The 22,321-nt window shown below is 39.5% G+C and overlaps 1 protein-coding gene across 1 annotated transcript in view; it reads right to left on the bottom strand.

Annotated features, from left to right (window-relative positions):
* IL1RAPL1 (interleukin 1 receptor accessory protein like 1) overlaps positions 1 to 22,321 on the bottom strand; it is a 1,273,168-nt gene that overhangs the window by 1,062,439 nt on the left and 188,408 nt on the right. The window contains exon 3 of the mRNA XM_061627356.1: positions 12,482 to 12,587. Coding sequence (XP_061483340.1) covers positions 12,482 to 12,563 — 82 coding nt within the window. The 5' untranslated portion in view covers positions 12,564 to 12,587. The remainder of the gene's footprint in view (positions 1 to 12,481; positions 12,588 to 22,321) is intronic.

The raw sequence follows: 22,321 nt of genomic DNA, 5'->3' as shown, positions 1-22,321 counted from the left end.
TCTTGCTTTACTCATTATAATAACTGCAGAAGAAACAAACTCTTACTTCTTACTACAGGCAAACACACGTGCTTCTTTATTGCTGGCTTGATAGACAGCACAACTGAAAATGAAAATGAAAAGCAGAGCAAAGGAAAGTCCAAGCGGTGGAGTATAACTCTAGCACCAAGTTCTAATATTTAATTCTTCAAGGGTCAGGTTACTATGCAGGGTGATTGTGATCATAAAAATCCACCCTCAGTCAGAGAAAGTCTTGAGTGAGCAGACTTTTGGGGGGCTCTCCTACATAAGACTTTTGTTGTGCACTCGCCCTGCCTTATTCACTGAATTTTTCCAGAGGGTCCTATTCTTAAATTGCTCCTGTTCTTAAAACAAGCTTTCATTCTTTAAATTCTTTGTCATTGTCTCTCATGTCACAAATTAAAAAGAAGGCACTTCCCCCCCAAAAAACTGTGGGCAGCAAAGCACAGCTCGGGGGGGGGAGTAGTGACCCCATTTAAACCCCCTCGGCTACAGACCTGATTTAGGCACTTCTTCCCCAGTCCAAAGGGCCTGCACACAGTACAGCCAACTATGGTTTCCCAGTCACATCAGCAGGTAGACTTCCCTTTAGGCTAAGGTAAGTCTCTTTAGTCATTGTGTCAGCTTGTTACAGTCTTTGAAAGGGGAAATGATAGGTATTGGCTGCTGCAGAAGCCTAGTCAACCGGATGAGTTCCTAAGTTGAGCAGGTGGTGGTAGCACCAGCAGAGTGCCTCAAGATCTTGTCTATATGAAGACATAACACAGAGGGAGCTGTCATTGACATAGGTCTGCTGGCCCTACAGGAGTATGAACAAGTTAGTACCAGTGACCACTGGATCTCTTTGTTGGTAATGACCATGCCTTTATCATCTTTCAACTCCACCTCTTCTTGTAAAAAATAAGGGGCATGCCCATCTTATGGCTAGTGACATCTTCATGGGAATCTTCACTTAGATTTAGAGTAATTCTAATGATTATGCAAATTGAATTGAAAATTGTCTGCTGCATCACTACACCTGGAAGCTTCCTCTAAAAATTAAGCATTCATATCATTGCAATAAAACTATAGAACTGACTGCAGGGACATTTGTTTGAAAAATTATTATACTATCATTTTCCTCCTATAATTGCCTTGGTAGCTATAGGGAAAGTGGGCTTTTCTAGTAAGGAGATAAAAATATAAATCTTGCAAAGCAACGATAGAAGATGTGCATTTTACATAAGGCGACAGCAGCAAAAATTACCCTGAGCAAAAGTGTCAGCAAATTCCAGTACTGCAATATAAGGCATGACCTTTTCCTTATATGCTAAGCTGCCTCTTATATGGCTTTGTGCACACAATGCTGAGCCTTTTCCTTCTTTTTTTAGGGGGGAGGGAGAACAGCCACATTAACACGTTTCATATTTCATCTGAGAAAGATTTTTAAAAGTCAACAATCTTCATGGAAAACACTATGTGTCTGGGGTATATCTGCTGCTATTTGTTTTCCTGTTAACAATACTTATCAGGTATAACTGTAAGAAAATGGAATAACTTGGAACAGGGACTCTGTGTGCATGTATGTGTCTCTCTTAATTCATATACTTCTTTGTCTCCAATTATCTGTCATGGTACTTTTGTCTATGAGTTGCATGGAAAAAGGCAGAGAAGGAGATAGTGAAGAACATACAAGGGAAAGCACATAAACTTTAAAATATTAGCCAGAGAAAGAAGGGTAGAGCTGAGGCAGAAGAAGGTAAGGAAGTGGGGGAAGCAACAATGCTATAAAAATACTCAAAGGTATTGATAAATGATATACATGAATCTAGTGTGGTTAAAATGAAAAATGGAAATGGACTGCCTTCAAGTCAATTCTGACTTATGGCGACCCCCTATGAACAGGGTTTTCATGGTAAGCGATATTCAGAGGGAGTTTACCATTGCCTTCCTCTGAGGCTGAGAGGCAGTGACTGGCCCAAGATCACCCAGTGAGCTTCATGGCTGTGTGGGGATTAGAACCCTGGTCTTCCAGGTTGTAGTCCAACACCTTAACCACTACACCACACTGGCTCTCAACCATCTAGTGTGGTAGAAACAAGAAAAGGAAAGATCAGGCAGGATGTTTTGGTTTTGTAACAAAGGATCCTAATAATATTTAAAGCTTTGTGAACATAGAATGGTGTCTAAGTCAAACTTAGATTTTCCTCATTGTAATCAATGGATTTAAAGTTACTTTTTAAAATCCACTGATTTCAGTAGCTCTACTCTAAGTATGTCTTAACTGAAATCAACCCAAAGAGTTTTTTCCATGTTTCTCTGAGTTTACCCTAATCATAAAATATTGAAACTAATATTTGAAAGCATTTGACGTCAACTTCACCCTTCCATCAGACAGAAAAGAAAATACCCCATATGTCATGCACACCAAAAAGTTTTCGTCTTGAAAATCACTTATGCGAACAATGCAAGTGTGCTTCACAGTCAATATGGAAACATTTGCCTTGAGATTTATGGAATAATAGGTTAGAGGGGCAGTACTGCATGGGAGCAAAATGGTAGAAAAAGTTGTCAAAAGCTATTATTAGTAACTTGCAATTCACCTTGAGTAGCCAATTATTCATTAACAAAAAGGCTTGCATCACAAGGCAAAGAGGGCACCAAACTGCATACAATTTGCATGTGGAATTTGTATAAGTAAATATTTAGAAATAATTACTATAATTTAAATAGAAATACATCTCACCATAGTGGGGAAGACACCAGATGGCCTGTGCGCCTGCTCATTCTGCTGACCTGGAGCTGTTAACTGTTGATGGGCAGCTTCAAGGCTCTTGCTCTCCAACTGTATGGTTCGTTATCTTTAAAGCAGACTTCAACTGGACAGCCCTCAATAAAGAACACCTTCAAATGAATAACTGCCCTGACAATGCTTCAAAACAGAGGGGTTTCCTTTGTAAAGTTGGACAAATGGCTATCCTAAACTCACTGTGCAGTTTCTTGCACAGAGATGGCACTCGCTAGGGGGGCAGGGGGGGAACCTGGGAGTATGAAGTAGTCCTTACCTAGCTAAAGGGTGCCAGTTCATGAATGGTCTATAACAACATTGTCATTTAAGCAATCAAAACACAAGAAACAAGATTCACTAGATTAGTAGCATGTGTTGGATAAGGGGTTGGAGAAGGTCTCCAACCCCTTATCCAACACATGTATACTTGATATTAATTGAAATCACAGAACTCTACCTGTGTCTTAAAAGAATTTCTAATGAGTATATATATATCAGCTTAAACCATATCTAAAATGTGTTTTATTAATTCCACCATATTGTTTTATTCCCCTGTCAGTACTGTATCCCTGGTTTCTAGTTTTGCTTATTTAATATCTTCGCAAAACCACCAGATGGCATTGCAGTGCTCAATTATTTTATTAGGCATTTCTAACAGAAAGAATGGATAAGAAACCACGTGAATCTTCCTTTTCTGGTCTACTTCCCATTTGATTAGTATTGCACCTCTCCATTAGCAACAAATCACAATTCTCCATAATAGGTGCCTAGTGGCTCAATCAGAAAAAAGAATATAATACAATTGAATAAACATCACTTTTTTCTAGAATGTATAAAGAAGAAATTATAGCAACCATGCTGGAGTTAAACAAAATTCTTGCAAATTACCAGGGATGTAAAACATGTGCCTACCAAGAAGCACATTTGTTTTTATTTTGGCTCAGACTTTAATTTGAGTTGCACAATAAGATACCTTCAAAGAAACCATGGGAGCCAAGCTATTTAGAACACACTTCAATAAAGTTGGCTAAACATAAATAAGAGGCATAGCTAGTTGCTAATGGAACCACCACAGGTTTCTTTTCCGTTTTAGAAATAGGTTCTTTCACTACCAAGCTTGCTTAAAAAACAAAAGAAAAAACTGGCAAAGTGCATACTTACTTCGGTAAGGGTACATACTTTGAACTTTAAAGATCTTATCCAGCTTCAAAAAGGGAACACCAATCAGTAAGCTCTTTTTTATATTATTTAGTATACTTGGTATAAAATATTTGGTATATCACAATATCTACCCAGCATCACAACAGCACACACACAAAAAGCATTTTTTCTGTGTGACACTGAGAAACACATTTAAATGAATCCTTTTCACATGTTTTGTGTCACATATGCTATATATGAAGGAAACCAAGAACAACTATCAATATACATCACAAACAATTTTTGTAATAGGAATGACAAATGCAAAAACCATGTAAGTGTCATGTGGGGAAATGACTAAAGATCCGGTTTATAAAGTTGCTCTGCCAATGATACTATACATTGGGGCAATCCACTATATGTAATTTGATCACCAGGCCTATTCTGTATACATTCATATGCATGTATGCCCAAATCCCAGGTTTCCTCTTAAAAAAAAAAAAAAAAGGACCACCACCGAACGTACATTATTGATAGATGGACGATTGCATAGATAGAATTAAAATCCATTTCAATAATATGAAACTAAAATCCAATTTATGTTTCCCACACAGAGACTGTCAAAAAGTTCTTTCACACAGAAGTAATATTTAAATTCACCTTAGCTTCCAATTACCCAACTTAGTGCAAACTATGCACATCAGTGCCACTGCCTAAGGGCTATCTTGGTGCATACTTCACATGCATTTGGACATGTCAGTTAAGTTGCATTTAAAATTTACCACTTTTTCATAGAATACCACTGATTACAGCAGAAGTTATACATTTGTCCATTATACACCCCCTAAACTTTGCTTTACACAGTTTGAAATCATGTTATTTGGGGGCCTGTTAATCATTTCATTTAATTTAAGCAGTCAGCCAGGTTGGGCACTAGCATTGGACAAGGGCCTTCAGAGCTCCGAAGGGCCCCTTAATTGGCCTGGCCTGACTGCAGCATCATTCACCACCCTCCATACCATCCCAAGCTGTAGCCCTCTAGATGTTGTTGGCCCCTAACATGCATCAGCCCCAAAGCATATCCAATGCCCAGGGAAATTGGGAATTTGAATACAAAAACATCTAGAGTGCCACAGGCTTCTCTTCTCTGATCTATAGGGACTAGGGTTGCCAGGTCTGAAGCATTCCAAAAGCTGAGATTTCCGGGGTGGGCCCTAGTGATGTCATGGGGGCAGGCAGTACTGATGTCACGAGGGACGGCCATAGTGATGTCATGGGATGGGCCCAAGTAATGTCACAGCGGCAGGTCTTAGTGATGTCACAGGGGAAGGCCCTAGTGATGTCATTAAGCATAATGATACCTTAAGCATCAACCACAGTTGCTTGGAGCATACCATTCAAACAAAAACATTTCTCTGATTGGAAAGTAAGATAGAAATCTTAGCTAAAAGATTGAGCCTGGGTAGGGAACATTTAATCTAGCCTACTTGCTTCTCACAAGAAGGGTTTAAATGCCCTCAGACCAGCCCACTCTCCAGAAGGCCATTGTGGGAAGAAAGAAGCCTAGTGTTGTGGAGATGTTAGACAGGAGCACTCAGGAGTAAAGATGGATGTCCCTGAAGGCTGAAATTCTAAACACACTTACCAAGTTGTGGTACAACTGCTAACGAGACCAAGTCCAAGGTGTGCTTCCATTGTTACAGGTGCCACATAGTACTTGTTCTGCTCTTGTAAGAAATCAGTATTTTACTGTGGCAGCTACACTTTGGAACTCCCTGCCTATTAACATTAGGCACACAACTTCATTGTACTCTTTTCAGCACCTACTAAAAACATTTTTGTTTAGGCAAGCCTACCCAGGCAGGTAGAAGCTATTCTGTTTGTTATCTGTTTTTAACTCATTGTTGGTTTTATTATTTTGAACGTTTTTAAATATCTGTCTTTAACTGTTTTTGCCAATAATTTTGTTTTAATTCCTTCTGTAAACCTCTTAGAGATTTTTTACAATAAAGTAGTATATAAATCTTGTAAATAAAATACATGAATAAATTTTGGAGTCACTGTGGCCCTTGGGTCTCTTTCCACTTTTAGGAACAAAGGAATCTACCTTATACCGACTCAGGCCATTTGATACCATCTAGCTCAGTACTCATGACATGGACTAGAATTGGCTTGCCAGGATTCAAGGCAATAACCTTTCAAGAAATTGAATTGTGGACCTTTGCATGAAAAGCCTATGCCCTGCCACTCAGCTACAGCCCCTTCCTTGTTTAAAAAAGTATCTTTTAAAATTGTTCTTTTCAATTCAGTAATGAATGCACAGCATACCTAGTGCAGATCCACATCATTCATTTAAAACACATTCAACACACATTTGAAGCACATGAATCCCACTACAGAATCATGGGAACTGTAGTTTGTTAAGGGTAGTGGGAACAATAAGTGTGAGAGGGAACTACAGTTTCCATGATTCTATAGGGGAACTCATGCACATTAAATGCAAGTTGGATGTGCTGTAAATGTATTGTGTGGATCTACTTAATATACTTTGCCTACATGTAAATTGTTTTAATTAATTTTCTAAAATGGAAATGAGCTAAAGTTTACTGGGTGACTATGGACTACTCAGAGGAAGGCAATGGTAAACCACCTCTGAAAACCGCTTACCATGAAAACCCTATTCGTAAGGTTGCCATAAGTCGGGATCGACTTGAAGGCATTCCAACAAAATGGGCTACTCACTCACCATCTCTCAGCCTAATCTGCCCCTCAGAATGAAGACAGCAGAGGGAACCATGACCAGCTCAAGGAAGAAGGGCACACTGAAAATGCAGAGAAAGTAAAAATTCACAACCATAGTGTGAAATCAAATACTTATTGGGACATAGTATGAAGAAATATTTATAGAAGCATGACTATCAAAGATGTTTATTATTTACACAACCTATAAAGATACTTGTAGTGTAATCCTATGATTGTTTACTCAGAAGCAAGTCCAAATTTATTCAATGGGACTTACTCAAACAGGGAAGCATGCACAGAACTGCAGCCTCAAGTGATAAGGAACACTCGCCCAACCCAAAATTCAGATTCATGCCACGTTAAGCTGTTTTGCCACTGTTTATACTTTTTATGGTTATTAGATTTTAAAGGAATTTATTTCTTGTTGTGAGCTGTCTTGGTTTCCAATTGCCAATCCTACCTCACAGGGTTGTTGGGAAGACCACACACACACACACACACAGGAGATGTAAAAATACATACATCCAATATAATAGTTTATTGTCAAAACCAATTGGTCATTGCATAACATTTTTTTAAAAATAAAATAAAATCAGTATTAGTTTCTTACATAATAAAAGCAGTGATACCTATGTAAGCCCTGCCTAATTGCTTAAAAATAGGATTGCAAAGGGAGAGAAATATTTACAACACAAGCACAATCCTTTGCTGCATTCACCCCAAAGTCCCATTAATTTGCAGCACAATCGTAACCATATCTACTCAAAAATAAGTCCAATTGAATTCAGTGGGGTTTACTCCAGGTATGTAGGATTAGCATTGCAGCTTTACTCCCAGAAAAGTAAGTACTGGATAAAGCTACATATTGGGAAAGTTTTCAAAACAGTGCCATTTTCAACAGCCCAGGAAAATTTAAACTTGCTTGACTCCTACACACAACAGAAAAGAAGACTTTTCGTACTGCTGAAAGGTAGATATACTTACTCAATTTATGAGATTTTCAGATAAACAGGAAAAAACAACAGTTTTCTACCTTTGCAATGTAGTCTAGGTACTGCCTGGAGGCCCAGAAATCCTTTGTCAATCACAACCCTGACTTCACTTATTGGCTACAAAACTGAAAGGGTGGGGTTAGAGCAGCCAGCAACAAGATCATTTCACTGAAGTTGAGGGGGCGGTGGCTGACATTTTGGTGTATATCTTGTGAACACCTAAAAACCTAATTAAAAAGAAAAAAGAAAGGTGAGAGTCTGGAGATTAAGCTGACTCACCCGGAGAGAACCCAAAAAATCCGGAGTCTCCGGCCGAAAATCGGACATCTGGCAACCCTAACAGGGACCAAATAACATATGGTGTTATAAGCAGTGAACAACAATAAGTCTATTTTGGGTAGGACTTAGCTGGATACAACCCAGAATACATAGTATGGTGTCTTTCCCATTCCTAATAGAAGGCTAAGGCTACAATCTTATACACTCTTACTAGGGAGTATGCTGTATTTAATATCCTGGGCCTTACATCTGAGCAGACATGTAAAGAATTCCACTGTTTAACAAACTTAAGAATAAGGCCACATCTGCACCATACATTTAAAGCACTCTTGTACTACTTTAATAGGGATGGCTTCCTCCAATGAATTCTGGGAACTTGAGAGTTGTTAGGAGACCCCAATTTTCCCCAAAGAGTTACAATTCCTAGAGTGATTTAAAAATCAATTGTTCTTCCCAGGAAACTATGAGAACTTTAGCTCTGTGAGGTGAATTGGAGTCTCCTGACAACTCTCAGGACACTTAACAAGATACAGTTCTCAGGATTCTGTAAGAGAAGCCATCACTGTCATACCACTTTAACAGCGCTTTAAGTGCATGCCACCCCAATGTCCAAGCGGTGAGAGATCTCCAGGGGTCCCTGCACTTACCCAGGGTTGGGTTCCTTGGAAGAAGGTCAGCAGAGTGTGTGTTTACGAAATATGGTTTATTTATTTATACAACCTGAGCTTGTGATGGAGGAGTTCAAAGCATCAGCAGTCCAATATCTTGAATAACTAAGAATTCTAAGCATTATACCAATTAGCATTTATATAAGAAATGGTTTGTTAGAATTCATTGCCCCTCCAAGAATATGTGGGAAGTGTAAATATACAATGAGTTTCAAAATCACACTCATTAATGCACATATAAGAATAGTAATCATCTTTCCAGACAAGTTGGGAACACAGTGTAAGAGGCATAAAACAGGCATTTTATTACACATCCAGGCGGTCTGTTGCTCAGGCAAAGATCTAAGTCTTATCTTGAAGTTTATAATTCTGAATACCATCACTGGATGTGGATGATGAGACAAAGCTGGTGTACCATCTCCCAGTAAGCACCTGTAGGCTCTGATGGCTTAAATGGATAAGCAACTTGCTGCTGGAGCTGATGGTACTAGTTTGTCACCCTATGGTGCCTATAAACATAGATTTTTCCACAAGGACTCTTAAAGTTACAGACTCTGAAAACATACAAATTCAGCACAAAAAAAGAGTCTCCACATGAATTATAAAGAAGAAAGTTCTAAGCTATGATTTGGAAGACTTGTTCTTGTTAATGAAAGCACTGGTGTGAGTGTATGAGAGTGTGACCTCAAGAATGTTGCCCAAATGCCATGGCATAAATTTAAGGGACTTTTTTGGTAGGCTCAAGAAAGGATTACAGGTTATAATGACAACAAATTCTCTGCACTTACACTTTTGTGTACTATAACACCCTTGTATTCAATAGATCATGAATTACATACACCCTGGACTCTCTACCCACAATCATTAATGGGTTAGAATTCCAAATTCAGATTAAATGGACACCTTTCACAATCTCCTGGAATAACGTAAATGCCATGACAGATACCAACATGAGATAAAACAAGGAAACAGCTAGAAAACGTGCAACCACACATGCACACACCACATGATGAGGATGCTGTTGATTATTATGTTATTTAATCACCTTCTACATATGTCCCAAGGTAATGTACTAAATATAATTAAAAAGCTAAACACAGTTATTCATTCATTCATTCATTTGGAATGGTCCTGGGTTACAAAAATATAACAATTAAAGCAAGCACAACAGATTATTTTAAGATCATAACCTAAAACAAATGCACATAATGAATTTATTCAACACTCCATACCCTACCAATTTCAAAACTTTCGTTAGCTATGGACCAGATTTCAACCCCCCCCAAACTGAAAATGTTCTCCTTAAAACTTCATGTTTCAATAGCAAAGTTTTATAGTCCCACATCCAGATAGATTTCTGTTCTGACCTTTAGTCACTGAATTGCGTGTTCTTCTCACAGTTTAAACATAAAAGAGAAAGTAGTAGCTTCTACATGACCAAAAGGATTACAAAAAATATTATTGTTTACTGCTACTTTTCACTAAAATTGGAATACTAACTTTTGTTTAGCTAAAGGTAGAAAATTTGGAAAATAAAACTGACCAAAAACAGCAAAAAAAAAATATGAGGAGGTCAAAGGGAGGCATCATAACATAAATGGAGATGGGAAAGTAATTCATTTAAGTGCGATCCAACTCATTGGAGACTTACAGAAGTGGAGCTAATGGAAGGGCCCCCCACATCCAACCTCCATTCAGGAGCTGCTGGGAGGGGAGGATGCTGGCTGCACAGGCAGGGCACAGCAGAAAATACCAAAGTGCTTGTTTCCTTCCGCAACCGCTTTTCCTGGCATATTGGCTGCTGGGACAGAAGGCTGCAGGCAAACAAGCTCAGGATGCAGTGTAAGTCCTCTTCCCCTCAGTTCTGCTCCCAACACCCCCCCAGAACACCCCTTTTGGGGGTCTTCCACCAGCTCCAATTGTGCAGGTCTCAGCTGAGCTGGCTGGGCCCCGGCTGCACTGCAGCTGCACCTGGGGGGGGGGGAGGACTTCTGCTGGCAGACCCTGGCAGTGCTGACATTATTCTTCCTCTGTCTCAGCTACATTGCATCCTGAAGCCCAGTATATCTTCCAAGAGGATTGTACCCTTAGACTGCTAAAAACTCTGGTGAAAAAGATATACTATTTTATCAAAAGATTGCTTAATTTGATTAACATTTGTGGATGCTGGAGATTTTTATTAGACAAATTCCAACATTTCAATGATATTGAGGCATGGTATTGAAACAGCATTCAGTATTAAAAACTTATTCTGCATATTAAGCAAGGACAATGAAACTTTTTAAAAAGTTCAACAATCAAAGTTCATAATCAAAGATAATGCTGAAAATTGTTACTCAGTCAGAGACAAACTGAAATTCATGCAAAGCCATCACTAGTCTTTCACAAGAATGTGGTAGAGATACAACATTTAATAAGCCTACAATAAATTATGTTGTAACATACATGACATCCTTAACTAAAATGATCAACACTTAGTATCCAGTAGACACAAAGGTGTCCTTTTGGGGTTCAAGGAAGGTGCAGTCTTACATCTTTCAAAATATACTTAAAATGTCAAATTTACCATAAAGAGTTGCCCAGATAATTTCCTCTTAAGCATTCCAGTAATTTTTTTAACAGAGTCAGCATATTGGCTATAATTACTGCGAAAGTGAGAACAACTTTGTAGGAATCCCTTTCTTCCTGTGAACCTCCCCCACCCCCATCTTCAGGTTTTTTTGCTCCAGAATCCTTTGGAAAAGTGGTAAACACTTTCATAAAGGATGAGTGCAGGGAGAGGCACTTCCATGGCCAACATAACTTTGCTAATGTTTCTTTACAGCATGTAGTTGTGTACAGCTTGTTAGGTAAGGCAAAATATTCATAGAGATAAACATCCCCATCCCATTATGTGATAAATAGCATTGTGTAACAACACACAACCAGAACCGGAACAGGGTGAAAGTCCTTCTCTGCAAGGCTGGCAACAATGAAACTTTCAGTGCAGCATGGCAACACAGGGAGTCAACCTTGTTTCCTCAGTAACAGGTCCTTTATTTAGACTATGAACAATGTAAGAGCTTTGCCTTCAGTGATATCATTGGGTAGCCAATCTGGAGCCAGGAAATCGCACAGTAGCTCCCCTTAATGTGTTACAAGTAAGGAGGACATCAATGCTGGAACTGTGTGGCAGGGCTAAGTCTGTTCCCCCCCTTCCATCTTTTGAAGATGGACCTTTGAAGAGGAACCTCTGCGCATGAGGAGCTGCTTATGTGTAGGGGCTCTCCTATACAGACACCTCTGTTTGTTTTGCAGAAATCAGGGGTGGGGCTAGCCCAGTGCATGATGCTGAAAGTGTGGTACTGGTATAACTGGGATTATGCACTCAAGAAGCTGCCCTAAAAATGGCATTGATGAAAGCTGATGGCAGCTTCATATCAAGCCTGGGAACAGATGAAGGGGGGGGGGCAACGTGAAAGGTCAGGTAGAGTGTTTTCAAGGGCTTTCACATACCTAAACGCCTACTTTTCACCTTGAAATTGTTCACACGCAACCATTTAGCACTGATTGATTGTACAGCTGTTTCTTTTACCCCATTCCCAACTCCAAACCAAATTCCTTCATTTGCCAAACAGCAGAGTGCTAACAGTGATGGTGCTTTAGAAAGTGGGTCAAACATATTAATGCAGAAGCTATATACATCTATAGAAAGGAGAAGAATAGTTGCAAGAGCCTATATAAACTACTATCTCTAGATATAGTCATATGACCTGATCTCTGTCCAGAAACACATATAACTGATTAATATCTTTTCAAATCCAAACCTTATGAAAATCCCTTCAATTGCACTGGTGTGCCTAACGGGAAAAAAAAGGAGAATGTCTTCTTACCTGAGCCCCTTTTGGTCACAACCTTCAAACTCTGAACAAGAGTAGCATACAAAAGGATTAAGAGAGGAATAGGAGCTTTCATCTTCCAACTCTCCAAGGCTGTTCCCTAAAGCAGGAAGAAAAGATATATTTTTAATGTTTGCTTGGTTAAGCTGAGATATAATTTTAAAAATTAAACAAAGGAGAAAGAGACTTAGATAAGCTATAGCAGTTCACCTCTTGTGGTAATATTTTGCCTGCCACTAAATAAAGTTCTATAAATCAGGCTGAAATTTATTATTATCCAGAAATCAGCAATATAAATTCATATTTCAGTGGTATCTGCTCCTGTTAAAGGAAAAATTGCACCCACAATCCAACATAGTCACATGTGCAACACATTGAAATCAATGGGCTTTAGTGCATTTAGTTCTGTGCTTGATTATGGCCTACAATTTTATACTTAGCATGAATATTTTATTGTGAAATCTCCTGCAATGTGGAAATTAAACTCTATTCCAGAGTAAATCTGAAAATCTGACTCTTTAAACTTTCAATACATAATCCATCTGTGGCCTAGAGGCAAAATATTGGTTTATTTTTAGATCATTCCTCATATTGGAAGAAAATATGCTGATATGCAATTAACTCTTATTAGAATTGTAGCGCTGGTAAGAGTAAGAAGGCTAATACTCCACTCCCTAATCCAAAACTCCTCTCTAGCATTGAGGCTGGAATGCAGTGAGACAGGGTATGGACCACTCTTTATGCAGACATTCCTTAACACCTGCAAAGAAGGGGGAAATTGGGATCACATCTGCTGGTCTCACCCTGATTACCATGTATTCAAGACTCCAGTTTGTATATGGGCCTATGTGCACATGTTCACTACTTGCATTTTGTACCCTGCTAAAATGGAGGTCAGAGATTGTGTAGGCTCCTGTACAAATGAGACACTGAACATTTGGAGTTTGCATGTGGGCTAGCGGGCATGAGTCTCCTATCCACACAGGGCTTTCAGTTACTCTATTCACATAACCAAGACTGAGTTGTAACACACACAGTGAAACAGGAATAGGACAGTCAAGCTACAGAGAAAGTGGAAAAGTCTACATATACCTTTCAGTATTTTCTGAAAGAAAAACATAGCAAATCTAGAAAAAAGGAACTGTCATTTTTTTCTACTGAAGCTTTCATTTTTTTAAAGAAGGGCTAAGAACATCAGAATTCCAAAAGATATTGTTGCGCGCCTCCCCCAATCTCCAAGCGGTGAGATTTCAGGGGGTCCCTGCGCCCATCCAGGGTTTGGTTTCCTTTGGGAAGAAGGCCAGCGGAGACTGCGGTGTCTTTATGAAATATGGTTTATTTATGTACACACATTCCAACCTGAGCTTAGGATGGAAGGGTTCAAGGCATCAGCAGTCTAATATCCAGCTTTTCCATCTAGGTGCAGGGGCATCCTATCGCCACGATGCAGGGAGCCAGCCTCTCCGCATGCCTGCAGCCCTAGTTCTCCCGAACACACACTACCAACCCCAAACACACTTCTCCCCACCCAGGAGTGGGGGGGAGACTCTCCTCCAGTAGAGTTTAAAATGACAAAAGGATCTTCCCAGCCCCTTTCACCAGTTACCAGGGCAACTAAATAGGACCATTAACTACCTAGCCACTCTATTTGATTAACAAAGGAGATTAATCTGGCTAGCAGAGCCAGCCTCCCAGGCATAGGATTCCAAATCAGAGGCTGGAAAGGTGACCCACAGAAATCATCCATTCCAGCCCCCCCCCATGCTCATAACAATATTATTACAACCTTAAAGAAGATGAGAAATCTGGAAAATTTATTTATTTATTTTATTTATATCCCACCCTTCCTCACAGTAGGAGTCCAGGGTGGCAGAGCCCAGTGGCTTGACAGCCACTTTTTCTACCATCATAAAATATAATGCTTATTTTCCAGCTTTTTAATATACAAGATTAGAGGTAATTCCATTAGACCTAGCTACAGGGGGAGAACGAGACAGAATCCTGGTGTTCATAGTATTCTCACTCCCCACCTCTCCTAAGAGTATAAATAAAAGCTAGTTATACAGAGGTGAAACAGAACAGATACAACTTAGGGTATGCCACACTATGTTGCTATGCTATACTGCAGGCCTGAATTGTACAGTTCTGTAACCAAAATCCCATTTTTCAGTCAGTGCACAAAGTGATGCTGCAGGAAATCCTGATGCTGATATCTTCAGTCTCCATGATACTAGAGAGAATCCACTTCTTGCGCTGCATGAGCCTAACAAATACTGTTTAAAAGAATGACTGAATTTTACATGGCACTTTAAGATCAACAGATACTGTATAGTCTGGATGCATAACAGAGTCAAACACACTCATTTTGGTCAGCACACTCATTCTGGTCAGAAGAGAACATTGCCAACTGAAAAAGCAAATGCAAAACTATAAATAATCGTCATAGAAAAAGCCTATAGATGAAGGAAAATTATAGACAACTTTTCCAAGGCATTTTAATCTAATTTTAATTTAGTTCTTAAGTTTGCTGTAATTGATTCTGATTTATTATTTTTATTTATGTTTTTGTTGTATTATATTATGGAATTTTATTGTTATATATTTGTATTCTTGTTGTACACCGTCCAGAGAGCTATGCTAGTGGGGCGGTATAAAAATTTAACAAATAAAATAAAATAAATAAAATAAAAATAAAGTGTCAGAAAAGAAAACAAGAAAATAATTTAGTAGATAAAATGTCTATTTATCCACACTGAACCCACTGATATTTAGGGTGGCTACTTAACCATTGTCAAAAAAGAGGAAACACATCCATCAAAGGGGAGAGCACAGATTTGCATAAAATGTGCATGTACTATTTTTATGCATAAATGCAAATTTAGAGCTAATTAATATAATGTCTACGTAAATACATAACTTTCATGACAGCAGGGAAGACTGTGACCAGGTGCCCTATGTGCCTGCTCAGCCTGTTTATCTAGGTGCTGTTGATAGGCATTTTCAAGACGAGGGGACGAGTCTCCCAATGCAGACCTTCACCCTCAGACTTGTGTAGGGCTCTAGAATAAAAATGACATACCAAAGGGATTCCTTACACCAAAGTGGGCTTCTGCCTCATGTTGAATACTTTTCAGTCAGCCAGTTCTTTGGAAAAGAAAAATACAACCAGAATGAAGCTAATGACAAAATGGGTAAATATTTGATGGGAAAACTTAATTCTGACACACAGCTGTTGACATTAAAACACTACCATATAAACTGCCTAAAATGTTACACAGGGTCGGTACAGGTTAGTCAGTTTTGACTGACATGGGAACCCAAAACTAGGTAACATAATTCTGGTCTAGGCTGCCAGTTAGGGTTACAGTGGAAACCTAAGAGTGCAACAATCTAAAGACTGAAACTACAGCCCATATTTACCTCTGAAAGTCTTGGGATGGTCTTTCCTGGCCCCAAATGGTCATGTTATGCCTCTCCTGAGGGTGGAAAAATTCTGCTTTTACAGTGGGTTCGGGGGGGGGGATGAAGCTTAGCTAATGCCACAGCTGATGTCCAGTTTTTCTGAATGCTTCACTGAGAGAAGCAGCCCTGCTCAGCTTTCTCCTACTCTCCATAGTACATCAAATCAATCTGTAAACGTTCCTTTTCCCCCTCCTCAGCTTTCTTGTTCTCTTAGGGTTTCTAGGTCAAGAGCCTCTGTGCCTCTAGTCAATGAAAAGAATCTAATATTCCATGAGGTGCAGATTTTCCGATCATAGTGCTAGCAGGCCAGGGAGACCTTCATGAAACTCTTAAAGGCACAGGAGCCTCTTGGGTGATAGATCTGTCAAAATTAACCTTATCAAGCTCACACTGCTCCATCTTGTTTTGTCTGTCTGCTCCCTAACCTTAGCTACCACCATTCCTGGGCTTTATAATATATATTTTTAAAGTTTATATTGTGTCCCAGGTCCAATTAAATCCCATGCCCCCATTAGTCATTCTTTTTCTTCCAACTCCAAGTCACCTCTACACAGTGTTTCCTTAAGTCTCAGCTGTTCAACAGTACATTTTCTTTCTCCTATCTTGCTTCCTTTAGCTGGTTACACTCTCAGGCAACTTCCCTGCATGGTCAGCACTCCCATTTCGTACCGACAGCATACACATACTCTCCTTACACAGGCCCCTCCAGGGGATGTTTTCAGACAGGTACCCCTTTCCATCAGCTCCTCCATCCAGATCTTAAACCCCTGTCACTTCTTCCCTTCTCCTCCTCTATTGTTCATCTCTTGCATTCACCCTTGGTACTTCAGGATTATGATGTTAGTCTCCCTTTCTCCATCCTAGGGTTGTCACCTCTCTATTGGCCCTGTTCAGCAGTCTGAAATTTTGAAGATTAAAAAAATCTTTTTCAGACATGTGCATTTCTGTTAAAACAGGATAAGTGAATTGAGGCTCCTCAGGTATGTTAGGAACTTAATTGGCTTATTTAGCAAGTTTCTCTGTAACTCCCTGGCAGCAGGTATTTTCCTGGGCTGAGGGAGGAGAAGAAATGGGGAATGTTGAGGTTGTGCTGTGCTTACAGGGCCAAAGCACATTTAATTCACAATGTCTGAATATAAAACAATATGGAGATAGGGCGGGGAAAAGCACCTTATCCTAATCAATTTATGCATGTCAGGCTACTTTTCTAGGCAGTGAAGCAGGTCCAGTACTTTAATTTGCCTGCCCTTGGCTATCTGCCCATTGGCTTCCATTTCAATTTATCTTGCTGTGCTAAAGGACCTGACTGGAACAATCTACTCCACTTTTGCCACCACCCCCATCCTCTCCTGAAGCTAATTTGTTAAAATTCATTTATGAAATTCAATTTGACTCCACCTCTCTGGCCCCTGGAGATATCGAGATCCAGGCCGCAAAAGAAGAGCATAAGTAGAGCCTGCTGGATCAGGCCAATGACCCATCTAGTTTAGCATCCTGTTCTCACAGTGGCCAACTAGATACCTATGGGAAGCCCACAAGCAGGGCATGAGGGCAAGAACACTCTCCCCTCCTTCTGTTTCTAGTAACTCCTATTCATATTGCCTCTGACAGTGCAAATAGAACATAGCCATCATGGTTAATAGCCACTCACAACCATTGATACAGAAGGTCTCTGAATTCTTAGTAGCTGCACAGCAGGGAGAAATGAGTTTCCCTTGAACTTCTCTAGCTCCTCGAATCTATTCCTATAGAACTTTCCAGTCTCACATTGTTCCAAAGACTCCACAGCTGAAAACTTCCTTCAGGAGATCATCCTTCACCCCCCCTTCTCTTTTTTTGGCAGATAAATTAAGTATAGACAATAGGAGCCAGACACCATCTCCACAGATAACCACAAAGGCCCTCATTTGAGTGTATTACAAAATCACAAGAAGCCAGAAGTTCTTAAGTAAGCCTAAACCCAAATTGTTTCAAATATCTCATAATATCTAGGCTTTAGGGCAGCCCTTACACAGAATTCATTTCTTTCCTAAAACACAGAATGAACAAACAATCAGACAAACAAAAGGAAAGAAACAGGTGACTTATTTTCATCTGGGATAGTCAATGTATTTTTCATGATGTTTTAATGTGTTTTGGGCACTTCTGTTTGCCGCCCTGGGCTCCTGCTGGGAGGAAGGGCGGGATATAAATCAAATAACAAATAAATAAAATGTATTTGTATAATCAAATGTTTGTATGAATGGAGTTGCTGTTTACATAACATAATAATATTGAACAAGGGTTACAAGGGAGACATGAAGCACATTCAACACAGGGCAAATTCCACTGTACTTTATTATAACACCAGCATGATTTAAAATAGCAGAAATCAGGAAAATCCTGGATGTTTAATTTTCTGCCCTTGGGAAGTATGGGCTACTGGTAGCTGTATATTTTTTTTCTTCTGAGTGTTGCTAGATTGTGAATTTCATACCCAAATGTGTTCTGGAGAATTTACTACAGCATAATGCAATCATAAAGGGGATAGTACCTTCAGTAGTCCTAAAAGCGTCCTCTGACAATGCTGTTTCAGCAAGAGACATGACAGCTCTTTGGTAGTCCCATAGCAGCCTACCACCACTTTCTAGGGAAGGATAGCAAGAATCCCTTTTCCAATAAATTAGAGAAGCTGTAAATCTGTCTGTCTTAAAGTTTTAACTCCCATATTTTTAACTCCCAAGCAACCAAATGCAAATATTCATGCCTGTCAACATTAGCAGGCATCTCTGTTGTACTGCTTTTAATGCCTGCTGGAAAAAAAAATTCTGACAAGCCTACTCCAACATGTAATTTTATTATTCATACTTCTTATATCTGTATTTTTGTTAATTTTGTTAGGTCCTTTTTATTTTATCAGTATATTTAGTAACTATTTTAAACTATTTTATGTAAACTGCTTAGAGATTATTATTATTTTATTAAGTGGTCTATAAATCTGGCAAAATATATAAAATATAAAATGCATCAGAATTACAATTTTTAAATGTAGCACATAATGGACAACATGTATATTTTAACAGATGAGAAACTACAAAATGTAAATATATCAACTAACAATGAACAAAATACAGAAAATTACCTTTAAACTACCACAGTTTTAAATATTATTTAACAGTAAATGTTCATTGATAAGATTATAATCATTAATTGATTTACTTTTATTGCTAAACAATTGTACCCTGCTCTTCTATCTGAAGATAATCAAAACACTGGACAAAGTTAAAACAGCAATAAACACAACACAAAAGCACTAGGATGAAACAAAGAGGCAGTGTAGCAAGTGTAAAATGTCAGCAAAAATGGGCAATGACCATTGGAATAAAAATGTCTTCAGGCCCACCTGAAGACCTGTCAAAATTGAAAGAGATAGACTTCACTTGCAAAGGTGTTCCAAAGTCTCAGAACCACAAAGGCCCTGGCTCCTAGATGTACCTACTGCTGTAAGGCAGCGGTGAGGAATAGGGTTGCTAGGTCAGTGATGTCACAGGTGTGGGCCCAAGTGATGTCATTAAGCATCATACATCAACCACAGTTGCTTGGAGCATACAATTCAAACAAAAACATTTATCTGATTGGAAATTAAAATAGAAATCTTGGGTGAAAGATAGAGCTTGGGTAGGGAACATTTCATCTAGCCTACTTGATTCTGGCAAGAAGGATTTAAGTTGCCCTCAAGCCGGCCCAGTAACCAGAAAGCCATTGTAGGAAGAAAGGAGCCTAGTGTTGTGATGTTAGATAGGAGCACACAGGAGAAAAGATGGATGCCCCTGAAGGTTGCAATTCTGAACACACTTACTAAGCCTCATGTGGTTGATGGTTAATGCATCATGCTTAACAACATCACTCAGGCCTGCCCCGTGATATCACTCAGACCTGCCCCATGGCATCACTTGGACCCATCCCATGACATCACTCAGGCATGCCCCATGACATCACTCAGGCCTGCCCCCAAAATCTCAGAGTTTGGGATGCTTATGACCTGGCAACCCTATGGTGGGGTAAGGAACCATATTCAGCCAGAAGGCCAGATAAAATTGTTGCCAATCCTCTGTGGGCCACATTTGTCAGATGGGTGGGGCCATCCACCTGTCACTCACTTGGTGTCATATGACCTCAGGTAGATCCAACCCCCGATTAAAACCAGCATGACTTTCATTCAATGGAGAATTTAAACAGTGTCAAAAATCCAAACAGCGGTTGCAAAGGAATATTTGAGAGCCTTAGACTGCACTCCTGATTGTTCCTTTGCAAGCATGGGTTGCATTTGGTTTAAATTTGGTATAATCTGCAAGCCAAGCTGCTTTTGGCAGACATTGGTTCTACTCGCATTTGGTGCAAAGCCACACACACAAAGGAACAATCAGGAGCACACTTGAAGATTCCACATCCGCATTGTTTCTTTGCAGCCTTAATTTTAACTGTCCCACACCTGGTGTCAATTTTAACTGTCCCATACCTGATACCAGGTGAGTGACAGATGTGTGCACCCTAGTCAATAGAGCATTGTAGGCCAAATTGGGAAGCCTAGTGAAATTAGGCCCACAGACCAGAGGTTCTTCACCTATAATTTAGCTCAAGATTGCAGAATCTGAGGCCCTTCAGATGTTGACTATAGCAATACCATGTCAGAGGTAATTCCAAATAGATTAAATGGGTCTTACCTCCACGTAAATGCATAGTTATTGCCTTAGCATAGGCCTGTACCAAAGCAAAGCCCCTTAAAATAGAGTTTAATCGTGTGTGTGGAGTGGGAGGAGAGATGAGATGAAATTTTTGGACTGACAGTAAAATGGCAGAAGTGGTAAATCTTTTAGTGTGAATTACTTCTTTCACAATACGCCTTCACAATTCCAAGAGAACAGATCAGTATTTATTTATCTGTGCTCTACTTTAGGTATTGTATGTCTCCTTGCCATACACATCTGTGACAGCAAGACCTGTTTCTATTATGTGGAACAAATGATTTTTCTATAGCAGGGTGTCATCTTCCATTTTAAAGTGGTGCATTTAAGGAGTGTTCAGCATTTTTATAATTTCAAATAGCTCATCATCATACAATTTCAGACAGCCCATTGAGTCAGAAGTTTATGATGCTTCCTCAGCACTTCTTCTCTTAGTTTTACATTCAATATACAAGATAATCATGTAATTTTCCTTGTGCATTAAAAGAGTGATATTTTGTGCACGTGGCAACCATCGAGCACTGCTGCTTACTCTGCTCTTTGATGAACACTTAGTTGCTTAAGAATGTTGAATGCTTGATATAACAGTGCTGTTTGACACCTAGAATATTCTGCTGGAGCTGCATCAGCCATATGACATGGAAAGTAAATGAACTTGAGGTACACTGATTCATATCTAGAGTTGCCATGACAGTTCGCCTAAAGTGAAATCAGAATTCTCATAACGTCCCTTAGATTGCAATACTATGTACAGTTCTGGTTCCTGCACCTCAAAATGAGTATTGTAGAGCTGGGAAAGGTGCAGAAAACAACTATCAAAATGTTCAAGAGCTCTACCAACACCCCTATGAGGAAAGGTTACAATATTTGGGAGTTTTTTAGTTTGAAGGAAAAAAAGTAATAGGAAGCATGACGTACGTGCATAAAAGTATGCCATGATTTGGAGACGGTGAACAGAGCGAGCTTTTCTCCCTCGCACAATAATAGAACCAAGTCATCCAATGAAGCTGAATGATGACAGATTTAAGGCAGACTAAAGGAACTACTACTTCACATAGTGCAGGAATGGGGAACCTTGGGCCCTTCATATATTCCTGGACTATAACTGCCATCATCCCTGACCATTGGCCATGCTGGGTGGGGCTGATAAGACTGGAGTCCAACAACATCTGGAAGTCAACAGGTTCCTCATCCCTGACATAATGCATTTAAAATTTGGAATTTGCTACTCCAAGATGTATTTATTGATAGTCATCAACTGCTTTAAATAGGGATTATTTATTTATTTATATTGAATGTATATCCTGCCTTTCCTCCCAAAGCAGCAAATACACCAACAAAACAATTTAACAACAAAAAGAAAAAAATATTCTGAAACATAGTTCACAGTTACAGTTGGAAACACATTGTTTCATCCAGTGATCTCCAAGTCGGGATCAGCCATCAAATGCTTGGGTAAACAGAAATGTTTTCAACTTCCTCCTGAAAGTGAATAATAATGGAGATAAGCACACCTCACTGGGGAGGGTATTCCACAAATGGGAAGTGACCACTAAAAAGGCCCTGTCATGGGTCAATGCCAATTGGGCAGTCCCTGGTGGCAGCACCAGCAACAAGGCCTTGCCTGCTGATCGTAAGGGCTTGGATG

This window comes from Rhineura floridana, chromosome 5 (assembly GCF_030035675.1).
Source record: "Rhineura floridana isolate rRhiFlo1 chromosome 5, rRhiFlo1.hap2, whole genome shotgun sequence".
NCBI lineage: Eukaryota > Metazoa > Chordata > Lepidosauria > Squamata > Rhineuridae > Rhineura > Rhineura floridana.
This window is presented reverse-complemented; position numbering and strand designations above follow the sequence as displayed.